Here is a 14,874-nt window from a genome sequence, read left to right on the forward strand (position 1 = left end):
GTAGGTGGAGCCTTGAGGTGGCGATAGCCAATCCGCGAAGGGGTAAGATCTTGGCGGAAAGGAAGTTCTTTTTTTTTCTAAGCTAACGCATCTTTGTCGGTGCGACTCTTCACTGCTGGGCTTCCTCGCGAACCGCCGAAGCGACGCGTCTAGGAGTTGCGTGTGCTGAAACTCGGCGGTAGGTCGTCAACAAGGGGCTCGCGGGGAGGGGTCCCATGGAGTGGTTGTTCCGCGCATGCTCGGTGTGCAGCGTGGAGGACTTCTGGGGCGCTGCACGTCGGGATCAGGCAAGAAAGCTCGTCGCTCTCCAACCCTGAAACCCGCAAGGCCTTTTTCTTTGCAAAGCTTCTCTCGTAATAAATGTCTGAGCCTTTCAAGTGCCCCAGACCTTCCTTTCTGAATGTACTTCTGAGCATGTGCAGAGTTCTTTTTGGAATTTTATGGTTCTAGCTTCCACGTCAGATAGATTATCACATCCTGGGGTGGATCATATTCTCTGCTGTTTCTCTGCTCTTTCTTTCTTTCTATCTAGAAGTATTATGTGTATAGCAACATCTGACTTTTAAATTAGCTGGAACATAGCCTGTTGTGCAAAGGCAAGAGTCACATCCATTCTCCCACCCCGTTTTACCCAAGCATGCAAACATTTGAGGAGGGTTGACTCCCCAGTCCGGTCCACAGAATAACTATTTTGTCATCCTGATTCATAGTGTTCTTTTTGTTTTGTTTTCAGTATAAGGTGCTTACTTGCTTTGGAGCAACACCCTTTCAATGGCACATATCAGTATAAATCAATATCTGCAACAGGTAAGTGATACACTTTTGTGGTGAATCTTACACATCCTTATTTGGAAGCAAGTGCCATTGAACTCAGTGGTGCTTGCTTCTGAGTAGACAAGTCTACCTTTGACTTATCAGCACTATACTCTAATCAACTGAGCTAGCCATTAAAACTCTTATTAGAAAGTAGCTAATTGACTGGGCACAAAGTCTCTTCAAATATTTACCTTTCTTTGCCTCACTAAAATCATCCACTGCTCACTGATGTTCTTTTAGCTGCAGGGGATATAGAAAGCTGGTCTCTGCATTGGTGCAAGAATGAATGTCACATTCCCTTGCAGTGAAACTTGGAGGTTTCCCCACTCTTGCACCAGGAATGAAGGAAATTGTCACTCTCCAGATGTTGTTCGACTCAAATTACCGTCAGTTGCTGGCATCATGACTGCTGGCCAGGGATAATCAGAGCTGAAGTCCAACAACATCTTGAGGGTACCAGGTTCTCCTCCCTAGCCTTTTCACTAAAATGGCAATTGACAAAACAAGGAATGAGAATATTTCTTACTGCCTCTGTGGTTATGGCTAGGGAATTTGTTCTATAATATTTTGTGTGTGTGTTCCTGTTACAGGTGTTAGAATCTATTGACAGCAGAGATGGACTGTTTTGTGCAGAGTTGGTGTCATTTAAACATCCTCATGTTGCAAATCCTAGACTTCAGGTAAGAGATTTGGGTTGCCATCCTGTATACACTTTATCTGCAAGTAATACTAGCAGAACTGAATGGGGCTTACTAAGCATGTTTACTATGGAGTAAAACTATAAAGGTAAAGGATCCCTGGACAGTTAAGCCCTGTCAAACTTGACTATGGGCTGTGGCACTCATCTTGCTTCAGGTCGAGGGAGCCGGCGTTTGTCCGCAGACAGTTTTCTGGGTCATGTGGCCAGCATGACTAAACTGCTTCTGGCACAACAGGACACCGTGACGGAAACCAGAGCACACGGAAATGCCGTTTACCTTCCCGCCGCAGCAGTACCTATTTATCTACTTGCATTGGCATGCTTTTGAACTACTAGGTTGGAAGGAGCTGGGACAGAGCAATGGGAGCTCAACCCGTTGCACAGATTCTAACCGTCCACCTTCTAATCGGCAAGCCCAAGAGGCTCAGTGGTTTAGACCACAGTGCCACTATAGAGTAAGCCCCACTGTACATGGTGGCCATTTATTCTGAGTAAACATGTATAATCATGAAAATCTTCAGCATTTACATTAAGGGAACTCAACTGCTCTGCTGTATTTGTACTGAAAAGGTAATTTCTGCTGTAACCATTTCCAGTGTAAAATAATTGCATTCTGCTACATTGTTTTGGTTAGTTAATTTATAACCGGCTTCATGTTTCAACTATGTGGTTTACTTATCCCAACAAAAAGGAATTGGTATAATGCAAATTCTGCTTTCAGTACCAAACAATACCCCTAATATTACTAATAACAGTTCCACATTTTAAGCAAGATAATTAAAAATGAATCTCTCTAAGCATTGTATATAAATAAGAACCACAAAAATAAAACCTTAATTACCAAGGCAAGCCATAGACCAAATAGTAAGATCTTCAGCAGCCCTGCCCATATGTTCAGCTCTTGAATACATTGTCTTTTATTGTACTTTATGAACTTGATTTACATGCGCAATTTTTTCTTGTCACATATTATAATAAATGTGTTTGCATGGATCTGATCACTTTCCCTCATATGCACACCGTTTATTGAATATGCACTGACGTTCTAAATTTTCTCACAGATAATTTAAAAATGTTATCGCAATAGGCCAATTTTAAAATGTTAGCGCAATAGGCCAATTGGCCACACAGGACAATATTGCAAGCTTTATGAATGAAGAACTGTTGCTGTTGTTTTTTCACGCTGTTGAGTCAGTAATTGATTGCACAATGTCCAACAATCCCTGTTCCCCTGGTGGTTTCTTTCCCCTAAATCTAGCCCTTTTTGTTACATTCTTTTGCATGTAACAAGGTATCACATTTCTCATTGCATTTAATTTATTATTAGCTTTCATCTCCAGAAGAAAAATGTCAGCAAGTGCTGGAACCACCCTATGATGAAATGTTTGCTGCCCACTTAAGGTAAAACTTTTTGGGGGGTTATGGCTTGAATTCTTGAAGATTCAAGCTACAAGTTCTATGCATATTTTACCTAGGAGTAAGACTCATTGAACTTAGTGCAGTGCAGAATGGAGGGACATAAGCATTGGAAGCAGTGATAGTAAAAACAGAAAAACTGTAAGAGGAGCCCCAGTGCTCTGTATAATGCGTAACCAGGTTATGTGTATGCTCACTTGAAAATCAGTTCTGCTTTATTCAGTCTGTACAAGATTGCAGTCTGTAAGCTGGAAAGTAAAAAAATAAAATGTGTTACCCTTTCATATTCAGCTCAAATATCTTTTTAGTGTAGAGGAAAATAACAAGTATTACCTGTTGCCAAATACAAATTTTTAGACTTCAGTGCTGAAACAATACGTACTCGCAAGTAAGCACTCTGGGTAGATATGGGGGTTTTTTTGCTGAGCAAATAGGCAAAGAATTGCACTTATCAATCTAGCTAAAGAAAATAGTATAAAGCTTTGCTATTGTCTCATGAATCTTAATCTTTGTCTCTCCTCTTGATAGATGTACTTATGCAGTTGCCAACCACGATTTTGTAGAAGCTTACAAGTGCCAGACAGTTATAGTACAATATCCTTTATGATTCACTCCATTAAAAGTCTGCTGTGGAATTCTGAGTTCAGAACCTTCAGCATGGCCTAAGGAATAAACAAGTCTGTGTTATGACAATATGGGCTGCTGGCTGCATTCCCAGGAGAAGATAGTGTTGAACTGAAGGATATGGAGAGATGCTGGGCCTTCAGTTAGATAACTTGACAAATGGGACATTTGTGCTGCTGGCTGGATGAACAATAATATTCCCCACCAGCCTGGTTTTATCCAGATGTTGGTGGGCTACAACTCCCATTACTCTCATCAACTAATGGGATTTGTAGTCCAGCAACATCTGAAGAGCTTCAAGTTGGGGAAGGATGCACCTAACTTCGAGGTACCTGCATAATTGCCACCCCATTGTGGATGGAATTGCTTTTCTCCTTAAAAACCACATTTGCTGTTTGGTAGTGCTGTTATATCCATCCCTTGCTTTAGATATCTAAGTGATACCGGTGGCATGGAGTGACTTTTGCCAGCTTCTGGTGGTGTGGTAGCTTCAGCCTGGATACAGACAACCTGGCTACTGGCAGCCACCCTCTGGTAAACATCTGTAGTGAATTACTGAAATACATGGTCCATGAGGCTGCCCAGTCGCTGTTGCCATTATTGTTGTCTGTGTTTGCTTTAATAACACATCATTATATAAATCACAGCGTATTAATTTTCCGTAACCCTTGCACGTCTTTCCTGAGAGCCTTTCAAGCACACAAAGAAGAAAACTGGTAAGTATCTGGTAAACGTTTAAGGAGAACTATGCCGTTGCTAAATAGAATGGACTTTTCACCTAGAGGCAAATGCCATTTCTTCTGTTGATGGTAAAAATGCCATTGCATTTAAAGCCATCTCTAAATGTTTCATCATTAGTTGTGCATAGGGCCAACTAAGGCTATTAGAAATCATGAAAACAAAGGTTGCACAGCTCCCAGCAAGAAGGATTGAAAGGACAAATGTGAAGAGAAAAGATGGAGCGTGGTGTAGGGGAGATGGTATCAAAGAGTACCTTGAAAGGGGTATCTCTGAAGGCTATATATATGTGCTTGAGGGCAAACTTAAAACTGCCCCGTAAGCTGCTAGACTTGGGATATGTTGTATGCATTGTTATGTTGTATTTTATTTTTTTCCAGGGCTTTGCCTATTATGTATGCGGTAGCCCTCGATCTTCGAATTTTTGCTAATAGTGTAAGTAGTATCTTTAGTCACTAAGTTACTGGGTGCCAGTGAGGTTGCTGTGGGGGTGGTGGTGAAGGCCTATCTGATCTGGGGAAAACCTTGGGGTTTTTCTGTGCTCATCCTGAGACTCGCCTTGCCTTGGGAGCACTTGCTCTGCATATTGCTTTGAGGTTTTCTTACACTCAAGCAATATATAAATTTGGTTAAAGAAATTGTTCTTGGGGTCTTGTTTGCAGTGTAAGCAGGACATGCATTGGTTCTACAAAGCAAGCGTTTCCTACAGGGCAGTTGTTCTGACAGCAGACAATCTAATTTTGCTGGTTGTGGGGTTGGGAGGAGAGAACTGGCCTACGGTGTGTTTAAGGACATGTTGAAGATATCTACTGCTCAGAGCAAAATGGTTAGACCCTTGATTGTGCACCCGTGAGTTTGCAACAGGCAGGATGGGGCGGGGAGGTTTTGATTCATTCTTTTCGAATGCATGTTTGAGTTCTACACTTCGTCTCGGTTACTGTTAGGAAAAGACAAAGGCCTGCCAGTAGGAGTATGACTGTGACTCTCGGTTGCTTTGTGTCACGATAGGCTGACCAGCAGCTGGCAAAGAAAGGCAAAGGCAAAGTTGGCGACATGTTGGAAAAAGCAGCAGAACTCCTTATGAGCTGTTTTCGAGTATGTGCCAGTGACACGTAAGTGAATGTGCTGTTTAAATTGGACCAGGAGTAGCCTGTGTGTGTCTGTATATATGTATATAGGTGGCAGCTTGGTTAGGTTCTGTTGATTTTGTCGGTTTGCAAAAAAGTGGATCAGAGGCTTAGAGGATTTTCTTTGTATTTTAAAAAATCCTGTCTTTTAAAATACAATCTGATCCTGATGCATTTTTAATGTTTTTTATAGTCGAGCTGGCATTGAGGATTCCAAGAAGTGGGGCATGTTGTTTCTGGTGAATCAGCTGTTCAAGATTTATTTTAAGGTACGACCTTGAACCAAACTCCTAAAGCAATCCTGCCATTTTGTGCTGATTTCCCTCTGCTAACGTCACACTTGTTTCCAGATCAACAAGCTTCATCTGTGCAAGCCGCTGATAAGAGCAATTGATAGCTCAAATCTTAAAGATGAATACAGTATGGCACAGAGGGTGACATACAGATACTATGTTGGACGGAAAGCTATGTTTGACAGTGACTTTAAACAAGGTACTGTATTGGTTTATTTGTTTTTTGCCAAAAGTGTCGTGCACATTGATGTGGTTTTGTGCAGTTTTAAGCAGTTTGTGTTGGTGCATCTATCTGTAATGCCATTGTGATGTGATGTATTGCACTGGTGCAATAGCGCTTAAGGTGAAGGTACAAACTACAGTTCTTCAAGCCGCAAGTTCTTGTTAGCTAAATCTCTCTGCAGATGCACTGCTGCCCATTTAAGAGTGCTATGGGCGCGCGACTCTTTCCTATCTATAATCTGTCATTTGAATTCTACTCAGTATTGATCCAGAGTAGATTCCAATGTATAGTTAGCAGAGTAACAACTTAAACACATTGCAGGATCCTCCCCAAAAAGGCATTTCATCCAGCAGAGCTTTACTGCTACTGAAGGCAAATGAGCATAATGGTCACAAATCCAGTACATTCAGGATTGGCACTGTCCATAAGAAATCCAGTTGCAGCAGACTTAAACTTGCAGTAACTTATAGTTTGACTAAATCTTAACACTAGATATAGAACTGAGGAGATTTCACCCCTCCCATATCCAAGAATCTCCTGAGGAGTCTGCTGATTCTCCAGAGAGGAGGAGGCATGTTCTGCTCTCTACTTATTCTGCTCCAGCACCAAATCAGTCAGTCAGTCAGTGTCGGAGAGAGAGAGACTGAGTGTTAGAGATCGTGTGTAGAGATAAGGTTGCTGCTAAGAGCAGCTGCAGACACTCAGTGCAGTGCAGCAGTTATTTATGCTTAGACCTATTAAGCTCTGTATATAGTTTGTATAGTTGTAGATAGAATAAAAGAAGATATTCTACAGAGCTGCTCTCCGAGTTGTTTATATGCTCTGCTAGACTCTGCTGTGCGACGACTGTCTTCTTGTGGGAGTGAATCCAGTGCTCACAACTCTAAGCTGTGAGTCCACAGCACTTTGACCTATTCCTGTGCAGAAGGTGGTCTCTGGAAGTGCTACCCAGCTCGCCTAGCCCAGTCGGGGCTGAAGTGGATGAGTCCAGTTGGTGGCACTGGCTCAAGGGCGATGCTGACAAGAACACCACAACAGAAGGAAAAGAAATAGAAAGAGAGAGAATGAAACCCAGGCTCCATCTGGCCTCAATATTATAGTCAGCATGACCTTGACAGAAAGAGATAACCCAACCAGTTTAAACCAGCTGTACTCAGCTTTTCTGAAGGAATAACCCGAACACCATGAACATTCTGCTTGTTTATTTCACACAGAGAAGCTTCCAGAACCTTCTTGACTTAAGTAGAATAGGACAGATCTCTACACCTAAGATCAAGACTTTCTGTACTAAGAAATGCAAACTGAAATAATCCCCCTCCCCAACCTTTCAGTTTCAGATGAAACTATGGCTAGTATTATATCTGAACCGCGTGGTTTCATTAACCATAGTTAATGGCAGCCATGGTTAGAAATGGGTTTGCACTAACTGGTTTATGTCGATGTAACACTGCCCATAGTTAGCCCTGAAGCTGAAAGAAGAAAAGGGGATTGTCCAGGAGAGAGCCAAGGAAGGGAGAATGCACAAGCCCCAAAGCACTGCTGATGTCCTAAATCTAGTTCTGTGGTAATGTCTACCTGAAACTAAAGTGGGTGGAGTTGCATTAATATTGTAGGTATTTTAAATATATATTTTTTCTTTCTCTAGTTTTATTGATATACTACTTTCAGTGTTCAAATATATCTGTTGGGGCGGGGGAATGAAATGACCTGAAAATAAGTGAAATGGCTCTCATTCAACTTAGGTCGCATACTTAAAAAAACCAAAACAGTGTATCAGAGTCTTTTGCTTTCTCAAACACTTGGGTTTCTGGCAAACATTGGAAGGCAAAAGCTTATTTTAGAAGACATCTGAAGGCAGCCCTGTTTAGGGAAGCTTTTAATGTTTAATAGCTTATTGTATTTTAGTGTTCCTTTGGAAGCCACCCAGAGTGGCTGGGGAAACCCAGCCAGATGGGCGGGGTATAAATCAATCAATCAAATCCGTTTATTGTGAGGACCATGCCTGTACACAAACATCAACACAACAATAGTTAAAAAATATTAAAATTCATTACATACTACGCCAACAAAACCTTCATCCCACAAAATAGAAAGAGAGGGAAAACAAGCAACGAGTTAAACAGACGATGAAGGGGTCTTTACATTGTCATCCATAAATCTTTCCCTGGCTTTCATGGCCTTCATCACAAAAACCGCTACCACATGGGTAATACGTGGGTTTGCATCGACTAACAAAAATTTTACTCTATCTTCAGGATTGGTTATAGAGTTGGGTATAATTTGCAGCAATGCGTCTCTAAAGCCCGAGTAGATGGGGCAATAGAGGAGGTAATGTGTAAGATCCTCTTTAATTTTCATAAGGCAAGGGCATAAACGATGTTCTACTGGGGTTTTTGTGAATCTACCGGTCAGATATGCAGTTGGCAGTGTTTGAAACCGTGCCATAGTAAAAGCTCTCCGAAGGGTGGGATCAGTGATCTCCACCAAGTAGTTGGCACAGATTTTGACTGCTTTTACTCGGGGAAACCAGTAGGAAAACCCAGAGTTTTTTATCTTTGTGGAGTCCAAAAAGGCGTCTTTTTCAAAGATCCATTCCCGAACTTTATCAGGGCTCCACAATTTGAGGGTATTAAACTCAGGTAGATTGTATCTGGATAGGATATCTAGTAGGTTTTTATGCCAAGTAGTATTATTTTGTAATGATACAAAGGCTTGTTTAGCCAATAAGGTGTTCGGGGCATCTGTGAGGTTGGTGAAAAAACGCAGGAATCTTAAGTGGGCCCTGGCAGACACAGAAGGTAATCCTACTTCCACTCTTAGGAGAGCTGCCGGAGTACTCTGAGGGAGGCCTAGAATTCTTCTGAGGTAAAAATTTTGGAAGATTTCAAGCCGTTCTAACAGCTTCTGATTCCATCCCCAGAGTTCTACTCCATATAGCATCTGGGGAATCACTTTTCCAACAAAAGCTTTTAGTGCCGGGATCACCAGTTGCCCTCCCCTCGAATAAAAAAAGCTGAGCAGAGCACCGATTGTCCTACGTGTTAGAAGGGCTACAGTCTTGAAGTGGGCAAGCCAGCTAGATGTAGCTTGGAAAGTGATACCAAGATATTTAAAAAAAAGACACTGTTCAATTTTGTGTTCATCTAAAGACCATCTAAATGTGTGGCGAGCTCTAGTAAATACCACAATTTTTGTTTTGTCATAATTTATCTTTAGAGAGTTTTGGGAACAATAAGCTGCGAGCCCCTCCAGCATGCTATGTAGGCCCCTTCGAGTAAGTGCCATGACAGCCATGTCATCAGCATATAGTAATATATTCAGGTGTTTGCCTTCCAGGGCAGGAGCTGATGACTTATACTTTGCCATATGTTGAACAATGTCATTTATATAGAAATTAAAGAGGAACGGCGCTAACAAACAGCCCTGTTTAACCCCTTTCCCCAGTGGCAGTGGGTCAGTATAGTTGCCTGACATCCCAGTTCTGATTTTAACTGTGGTGTCTGAATGTAACTCTCTAAGTATTTTGAGAAGTCGTCTATCAATATCTGTTTCATATAGTTTTTGCCATAATTTGTCCCTACAGATTGAATCAAAAGCGGATGTGAGATCTACAAAAGCCACAAAAAGTTTGCTCTTATGTACCTTTGTATACTTATCTATCATTGTCTGTAGTACCAAACAATGGCCTGTTGTACTATGGCCCTTTCTAAACCCTGCCTGTTCCGGATTAAGCAGGTTAGAGTGGTCAGCCCAGTCAACCAGTTTATTTAGCAGGTAGCGAGTATAAAGTTTATACACAATGTCCAGGAGACTTATGGGGCGATAGTTTGAGGGGTCTTGGGGGTCTCCCTTCTTATAGATGGGGGCTACCAGGCTCAGTTTCCAGTTTTCTGGGATTTTGCATATATCATTTATTACCGTAAAAAGTTGGGCCAAAATAGCAGCCCACCACTGGGCATTTAGTTTAAACACCTCAGGAGGAATCATATCCTCACCGGGAACTTTGCCATTCTTGAGTGTTTTAATTAGCTGTAAACATTCTGATTCGGTAACAGGATCCCAGCCCGTTAATAGATCGTTTTTAAGAGGAGGGAACTGGCTCGGTTTAGCAATGTTTGGAGCTGTATATAGCCGGGAAAAATGTTGGTACCATAAGTTAGATGAAATACTGTTGGTTACAATTTTCCCTTTGGGTGAAACTCCCTGAGCAATTATTTCCCAGAACTTTTTGTCGTCCCGCAATTTGATCGCTTTGTCAAGTGCCTCCCATTGTTCCTTTCTGTAGAGGGATTTCTTAAATTTTAGAGTATTTTTATAATGAGAACGCCACCTGTGCAGGTTTTCCAATGAGGACAGGGTCCCTTCCTGTTTTACCTTATTTTGTAATTTCCTAAGCAAAGATCTTAGATTCCTACAGTCTTTGTCGAACCAGGCCCTCAAGTTGTTTTGTTTTTTGGGAGGGTTGGAATTCGTGAGTAGTGGGAAGAGCGACTCTGAGACCTGCTGAAATGTTGAAAAGGGGTCAGAAATAGATGAGATACACTGGTCTCTCAAGGCCAGTAAGTCTGATGAATGCAGGTGTAGTTTGATTTTAGATTCCAGGTCGCTGTTCCATTTACGCCTACGAAGGGCCAGAGTTGGAGGTGGGTCTGCACAGTGATTGCGGTATTGCGGATCCTCCAAACCACGGGGAATTAGTGAAATTGATATAGGAAGATGATCACTCTCAATTCTATTGAAAGTCCTGAAGCCCTGTGACCTCTCCAAGAGTTTTGGGGAGACCAGGATATAATCAATAACGCTCGCACCTCTAGGTCCAAGAAAAGAAAAGAAACCCCCTGACCTGTCCATATGGGTACCATGCAAATTATACAAATTATGTTTGAAGGCAGTCTCCATTAATGTAATGCCTGCCTTATTCAAGACCTTATCGTCAGAGGACCAGGGTATAAATAATAAATTATTATTATTACACTTCAGGAAAGCTGATACCACAGAGCTAACAGTGAGTGTGGAAATAAATGCTATTAAACTTGACTATATACAAGCCGCACTCAAATATGATGATAAATACTTGGTTTGGGTGGGGGATGGAGTGGCGGAGGCTGGTTTTATTTCAGTGTGAATACTTGCAAAACTGTAAAATAAAGGACAAAAAGCCGTGAACCTTTTCCAGGTAGCTTTGACGCCATTATTCTAAAAAGTGTTTCCTTACCATTGGTAAATATGAGGTATCTGTTTCAGCCATGGCATTAATCTTCTTTCTGTGTTTTCAGCTGAAGAGTATCTATCTTTTGCCTTTGAGCACTGCCACCGCTCCAGCCAGAAAAACAAAAGGATGATTTTAATTTATTTGCTGCCTGTGAAAATGTTACTGGTGAGTGGCACCTGAACATATCAAAATCCTTTAGCCATACTCCAGCGCTTTGTAACTACGATCTGTGTTTACCAGGCTGTTCAGACAAGTATAGGCTAGGGTGAACCTGCACGACATGTAACCTCTCAAGCTGAACGTGTGCCGCCACCACCACCCATGGAGAAATCCAGCCACATGCTTGATAACTAATCAGCATTTAAAGTTCCTAGTTCGCAGCAAAACCAAGAGGTGTATTCAGTGCCTGGTAGTTTATGCTTGGCTTGGTGAATCACCAAGTCAATGGCGAAAATTGCAGAATGGCTCAGTTGGAACTCTGCTGAGAACCATTCCAGAACAGAGGGCTGGAATTCTTCAAGAGCAGGATGCCCTAAAGCTGTCAAATCAACTTCAGACTGTGCTTTGATTTCAGGGCCACATGCCAATGATCCAGCTTTTAAAAAAATATGACCTCATGCAGTTTGCTGAAGTTACAAAGGCTGTGAGGTAAGTTTCATTTCTTTGACAGAATCTGACCTTTTATGAGCTAATTTCCACATTCACAACAGGGCTTCAGCTTCCTTCCCTCTCCCCTAAAACCTTCCCTACTGCATAGAAAACTACTGTGTCCAGAAGAAACAGTTCTCCTTTTCCCTGTCTAGCCACCTCCTTCCCTATGTCTATGTACCATATGTAGGAAGGACGTGCTGTATGTGTCTGCCCTGAAACAAGCCTTTTCAAAACACTTCTTAATTTTAAATTCCCCTAGTGAAGGGAACCTTCTTTTATTGAACGAGGCTCTGGCGAAACATGAGACATTCTTCATTCGCTGTGGTATCTTCCTTATTCTCGAGAAGCTGAAAATCATCACCTACAGGAATCTCTTCAAGAAAGTGTAAGAAGAGTATCACTTGTGTTGTCTGAAAAGGCAGTCTGTGATGAATATGTACTTAGAGTTATTATAATAATTTCTGGTTTTAAATATAGGGAAAAGCCATCTGGGCTTGAATCATGTTACCTCTTGCCATTTTCGTTAACAGAGTCCTGTGACATTTTGAATGGCAGAAATAAACAAGCTGAAGTTTTTCCTTCAGAGCAATTGGTTCCTCTTACACCTAGGGCCTAATAATTAGAGAGCCAGTGTGGTGTAGTGGTTAAGAGCAGTGGACTCGTAATCTGGTGAACCAGGTTCGATTCCCCGCTCCTCCACATGCAGCTGCTGGGTGACCTTGGGCCAGTCACGCTTCTCTGAAGTCTCTCAGCCCCACTCACCTCACAGAGTGTTTGTTGTGGGGGAGGAAGGGAAAGGAGAATGTTAGCCGCTTTGAGACTCCTTTGGGTAGTGATAAAGCGGAATATCAAACCCAAACTCCTCTTCTTCTTCCTAAGTATAAGAGTGCTGATTAAAAATGTATTTTCCTGTTTCTAGGCCTAGATTTACACCTGTGCCAGATATTCCTGGAAGCAGTTGTTAATGTAATAGCCATTATTGGTTTTCAAATCCATTTCTTGGTTTGAGATTTACCTGTTAAGATTTGGTTTAAAGACCTGGGAAGTTTTACCTGAAAAGGGAAGACTGTCCAGGATGGGGGAAGACTGACTCTTCCCTTTCTCTTGACTCTGCCTCTGGTCCTGCTGGCATACGAAGATTCAGCCAGGCTGCCATTTTTTGTGTGTGTTTTTTTGTTTGTTAGGCAACTCTCCCTTTTGGTAGCCATGATGCTAGTTACCTTGGAAAAATTTCTAGGAACATTTCACTGAATATGAACAAAGCTTGTAGAAATCAAGTTAGGGGCAAGAAGTAAAAGTGAATTACATTGTGTTAACTTTGTTTTCTTTCCTTTTTTAAAAGGTAAAGAAGTTGACAGATTCAGGAACAACTGGCATAACTAGATTATTTTGCCCCCTAACCCTGTGCTTGCAGTACAGCCTTAGGTTTCTGTCCCACCTCAAAAATAAAGGAGGACGCAATGGATGCAGCTAAGCTTGAGATTTTAGTGACTAAGTGAGGTTTATTTCCCCCTTAAATCTTTGTCCATGTATTATAACAGGTCGCACCCAGTTTTGACTCTCTGCTGAGGGGAAAAAAATTGGTTGGATTAGCATGGCCTGGCCTTTAGGTGGGGCTCAAATATGGTTTCCCCAGATAGAGAAAGTATTTTGTACTCCCCCATTTACAGAAATATGAATTGGTACTTACAGGATAGAGATGGTGGGGCTCCCATCTAGGTTTGCTACAGTAACTGAGGTGTGCTTGTTCTTCTTTCAGGTATTTGTTACTTAAAACACACCAGCTGTCTTTAGATGCCTTTCTGGTTGCCCTGAAATTCATGAAAGTTAATGATGTTGATACGGATGAAGTCCAGTGCATTCTAGCTAACCTCATATATATGGTGAGCATCATGGTTTTTCATTCATCATGAACAAATGAAACCATTCTGCACAAACATCATGTTGTCGTACCAGGCCTATATAAAACCAACTCTCAATTCATTAATGAACACTGGCAAGTTATTTGCATATATGGTGGCATGCATAGACTTGTGCATATTCAGTGCAAATAGTTCATAAATCTAATATTAAAGTATTAAGCAAGGGGCATTTTCTTAGTGGTGGTTTTACGCACTACCACAATACGTGTACAAAAGGATGTCTATTATCTTGTGTAGGCCTCTCACATTGCCCAATTTCTTTTCTGTAAAAAATGAAAAAGGTTTGCCATTTTTCTGGCTTTTCATCCACTGTTAACTACACAGCGTTCCATTTAAGTAGGAAATGAAAAACCATTCCTTTATTAACATGATGATATTATTTGGAAGCCCTGTGCACTTTACTGAATACATATCTCATTCCAGCAAAAGTCTATAAAGGGTTTCACCTTCACAATACTAATATTCATTTTCCTGTTCCAGGGTCACATCAAAGGCTATATATCGCACCAGCACCAAAAGCTTGTTGTCAGCAAGCAAAACCCGTTTCCTCCACTGTCTACCGTCTGTTGAATCTGCTGTGATCTAAATGGAGACGTGCTGTCCATCGACACTGGTTGCTGTTGGAGCAGGATGGAACTGGCCGTGAATTTAGACCAAATCTGTTGGGAGTACTCATGAGTATTTAAGAGACTGCTATAATGAAATGGGGCTTTTCTGCTTATTCCTCCAACCCAAAGCCACTCTGCACTGTCATAGGACCTTTTCAAACAGCAGGCAGGCAGAGGCTGCAGCAGGCTAGGGAAAATGGGACAATCTGGCAAGGCTGCCTTGTGGAACTGTGCTGGATCCAAGCCTTGTAGAAAACTGCAACCTTTTTTAAAAAATTGTTTTTGTACAGTTGTGTCTTCTTTTGACACCCTTTGGTTAAATGTTACCATAGCTGGAACAGTTGAAAATGTGTTTTGCAACCATTTGTATCTGATATTGGTTGACTAAATACTGAATAACAGTAAACATTTATCTTGTGGTATTTGTGTGTTCAAACGACAGAGAAGGGCTAGAAAATCCTCATTTTTTCCCTGAGAGAATTGAAACGTTTATTTATTTAATTGGACGTTTTAAAAATGCTTTGGTGTGGCTTGTTTGCTTTCC

General features: G+C 41.5%; 1 protein-coding gene across 4 annotated transcripts; it reads left to right on the forward strand.

Annotated features, from left to right (window-relative positions):
* On the forward strand, nucleotides 1-14,736 carry PCID2 (PCI domain containing 2). 4 transcript variants are annotated; one of them, XM_081003195.1, is made up of 15 exons: nucleotides 1-178; nucleotides 734-807; nucleotides 1,407-1,496; nucleotides 2,844-2,917; nucleotides 3,461-3,527; nucleotides 4,232-4,272; nucleotides 4,675-4,729; nucleotides 5,303-5,406; nucleotides 5,615-5,690; nucleotides 5,772-5,913; nucleotides 11,214-11,314; nucleotides 11,724-11,797; nucleotides 12,060-12,185; nucleotides 13,560-13,683; nucleotides 14,203-14,736. In XM_081003195.1, exons 2-15 carry the CDS (start codon nucleotides 772-774, stop codon nucleotides 14,290-14,292), a joined length of 1,200 nt encoding a protein of 399 aa, XP_080859321.1. In that variant the 5' UTR covers nucleotides 1-178; nucleotides 734-771; the 3' UTR covers nucleotides 14,293-14,736. The 4 variants fall into 4 exon arrangements, with proteins under 4 accessions (XP_080859321.1, XP_080859322.1, XP_080859323.1 ...); XM_081003196.1 differs by lacking the exon at nucleotides 1-178 and adding an exon at nucleotides 213-287; XM_081003197.1 differs by lacking the exon at nucleotides 1-178 and adding an exon at nucleotides 303-353.
* Nucleotides 14,737-14,874: the final 138 nt, after the last annotated feature.

Source organism: Podarcis pityusensis (genome assembly GCF_964106645.2).
Source record: "Podarcis pityusensis genome assembly, chromosome: 4".
NCBI classification, from domain to species: domain Eukaryota; kingdom Metazoa; phylum Chordata; class Lepidosauria; order Squamata; family Lacertidae; genus Podarcis; species Podarcis pityusensis.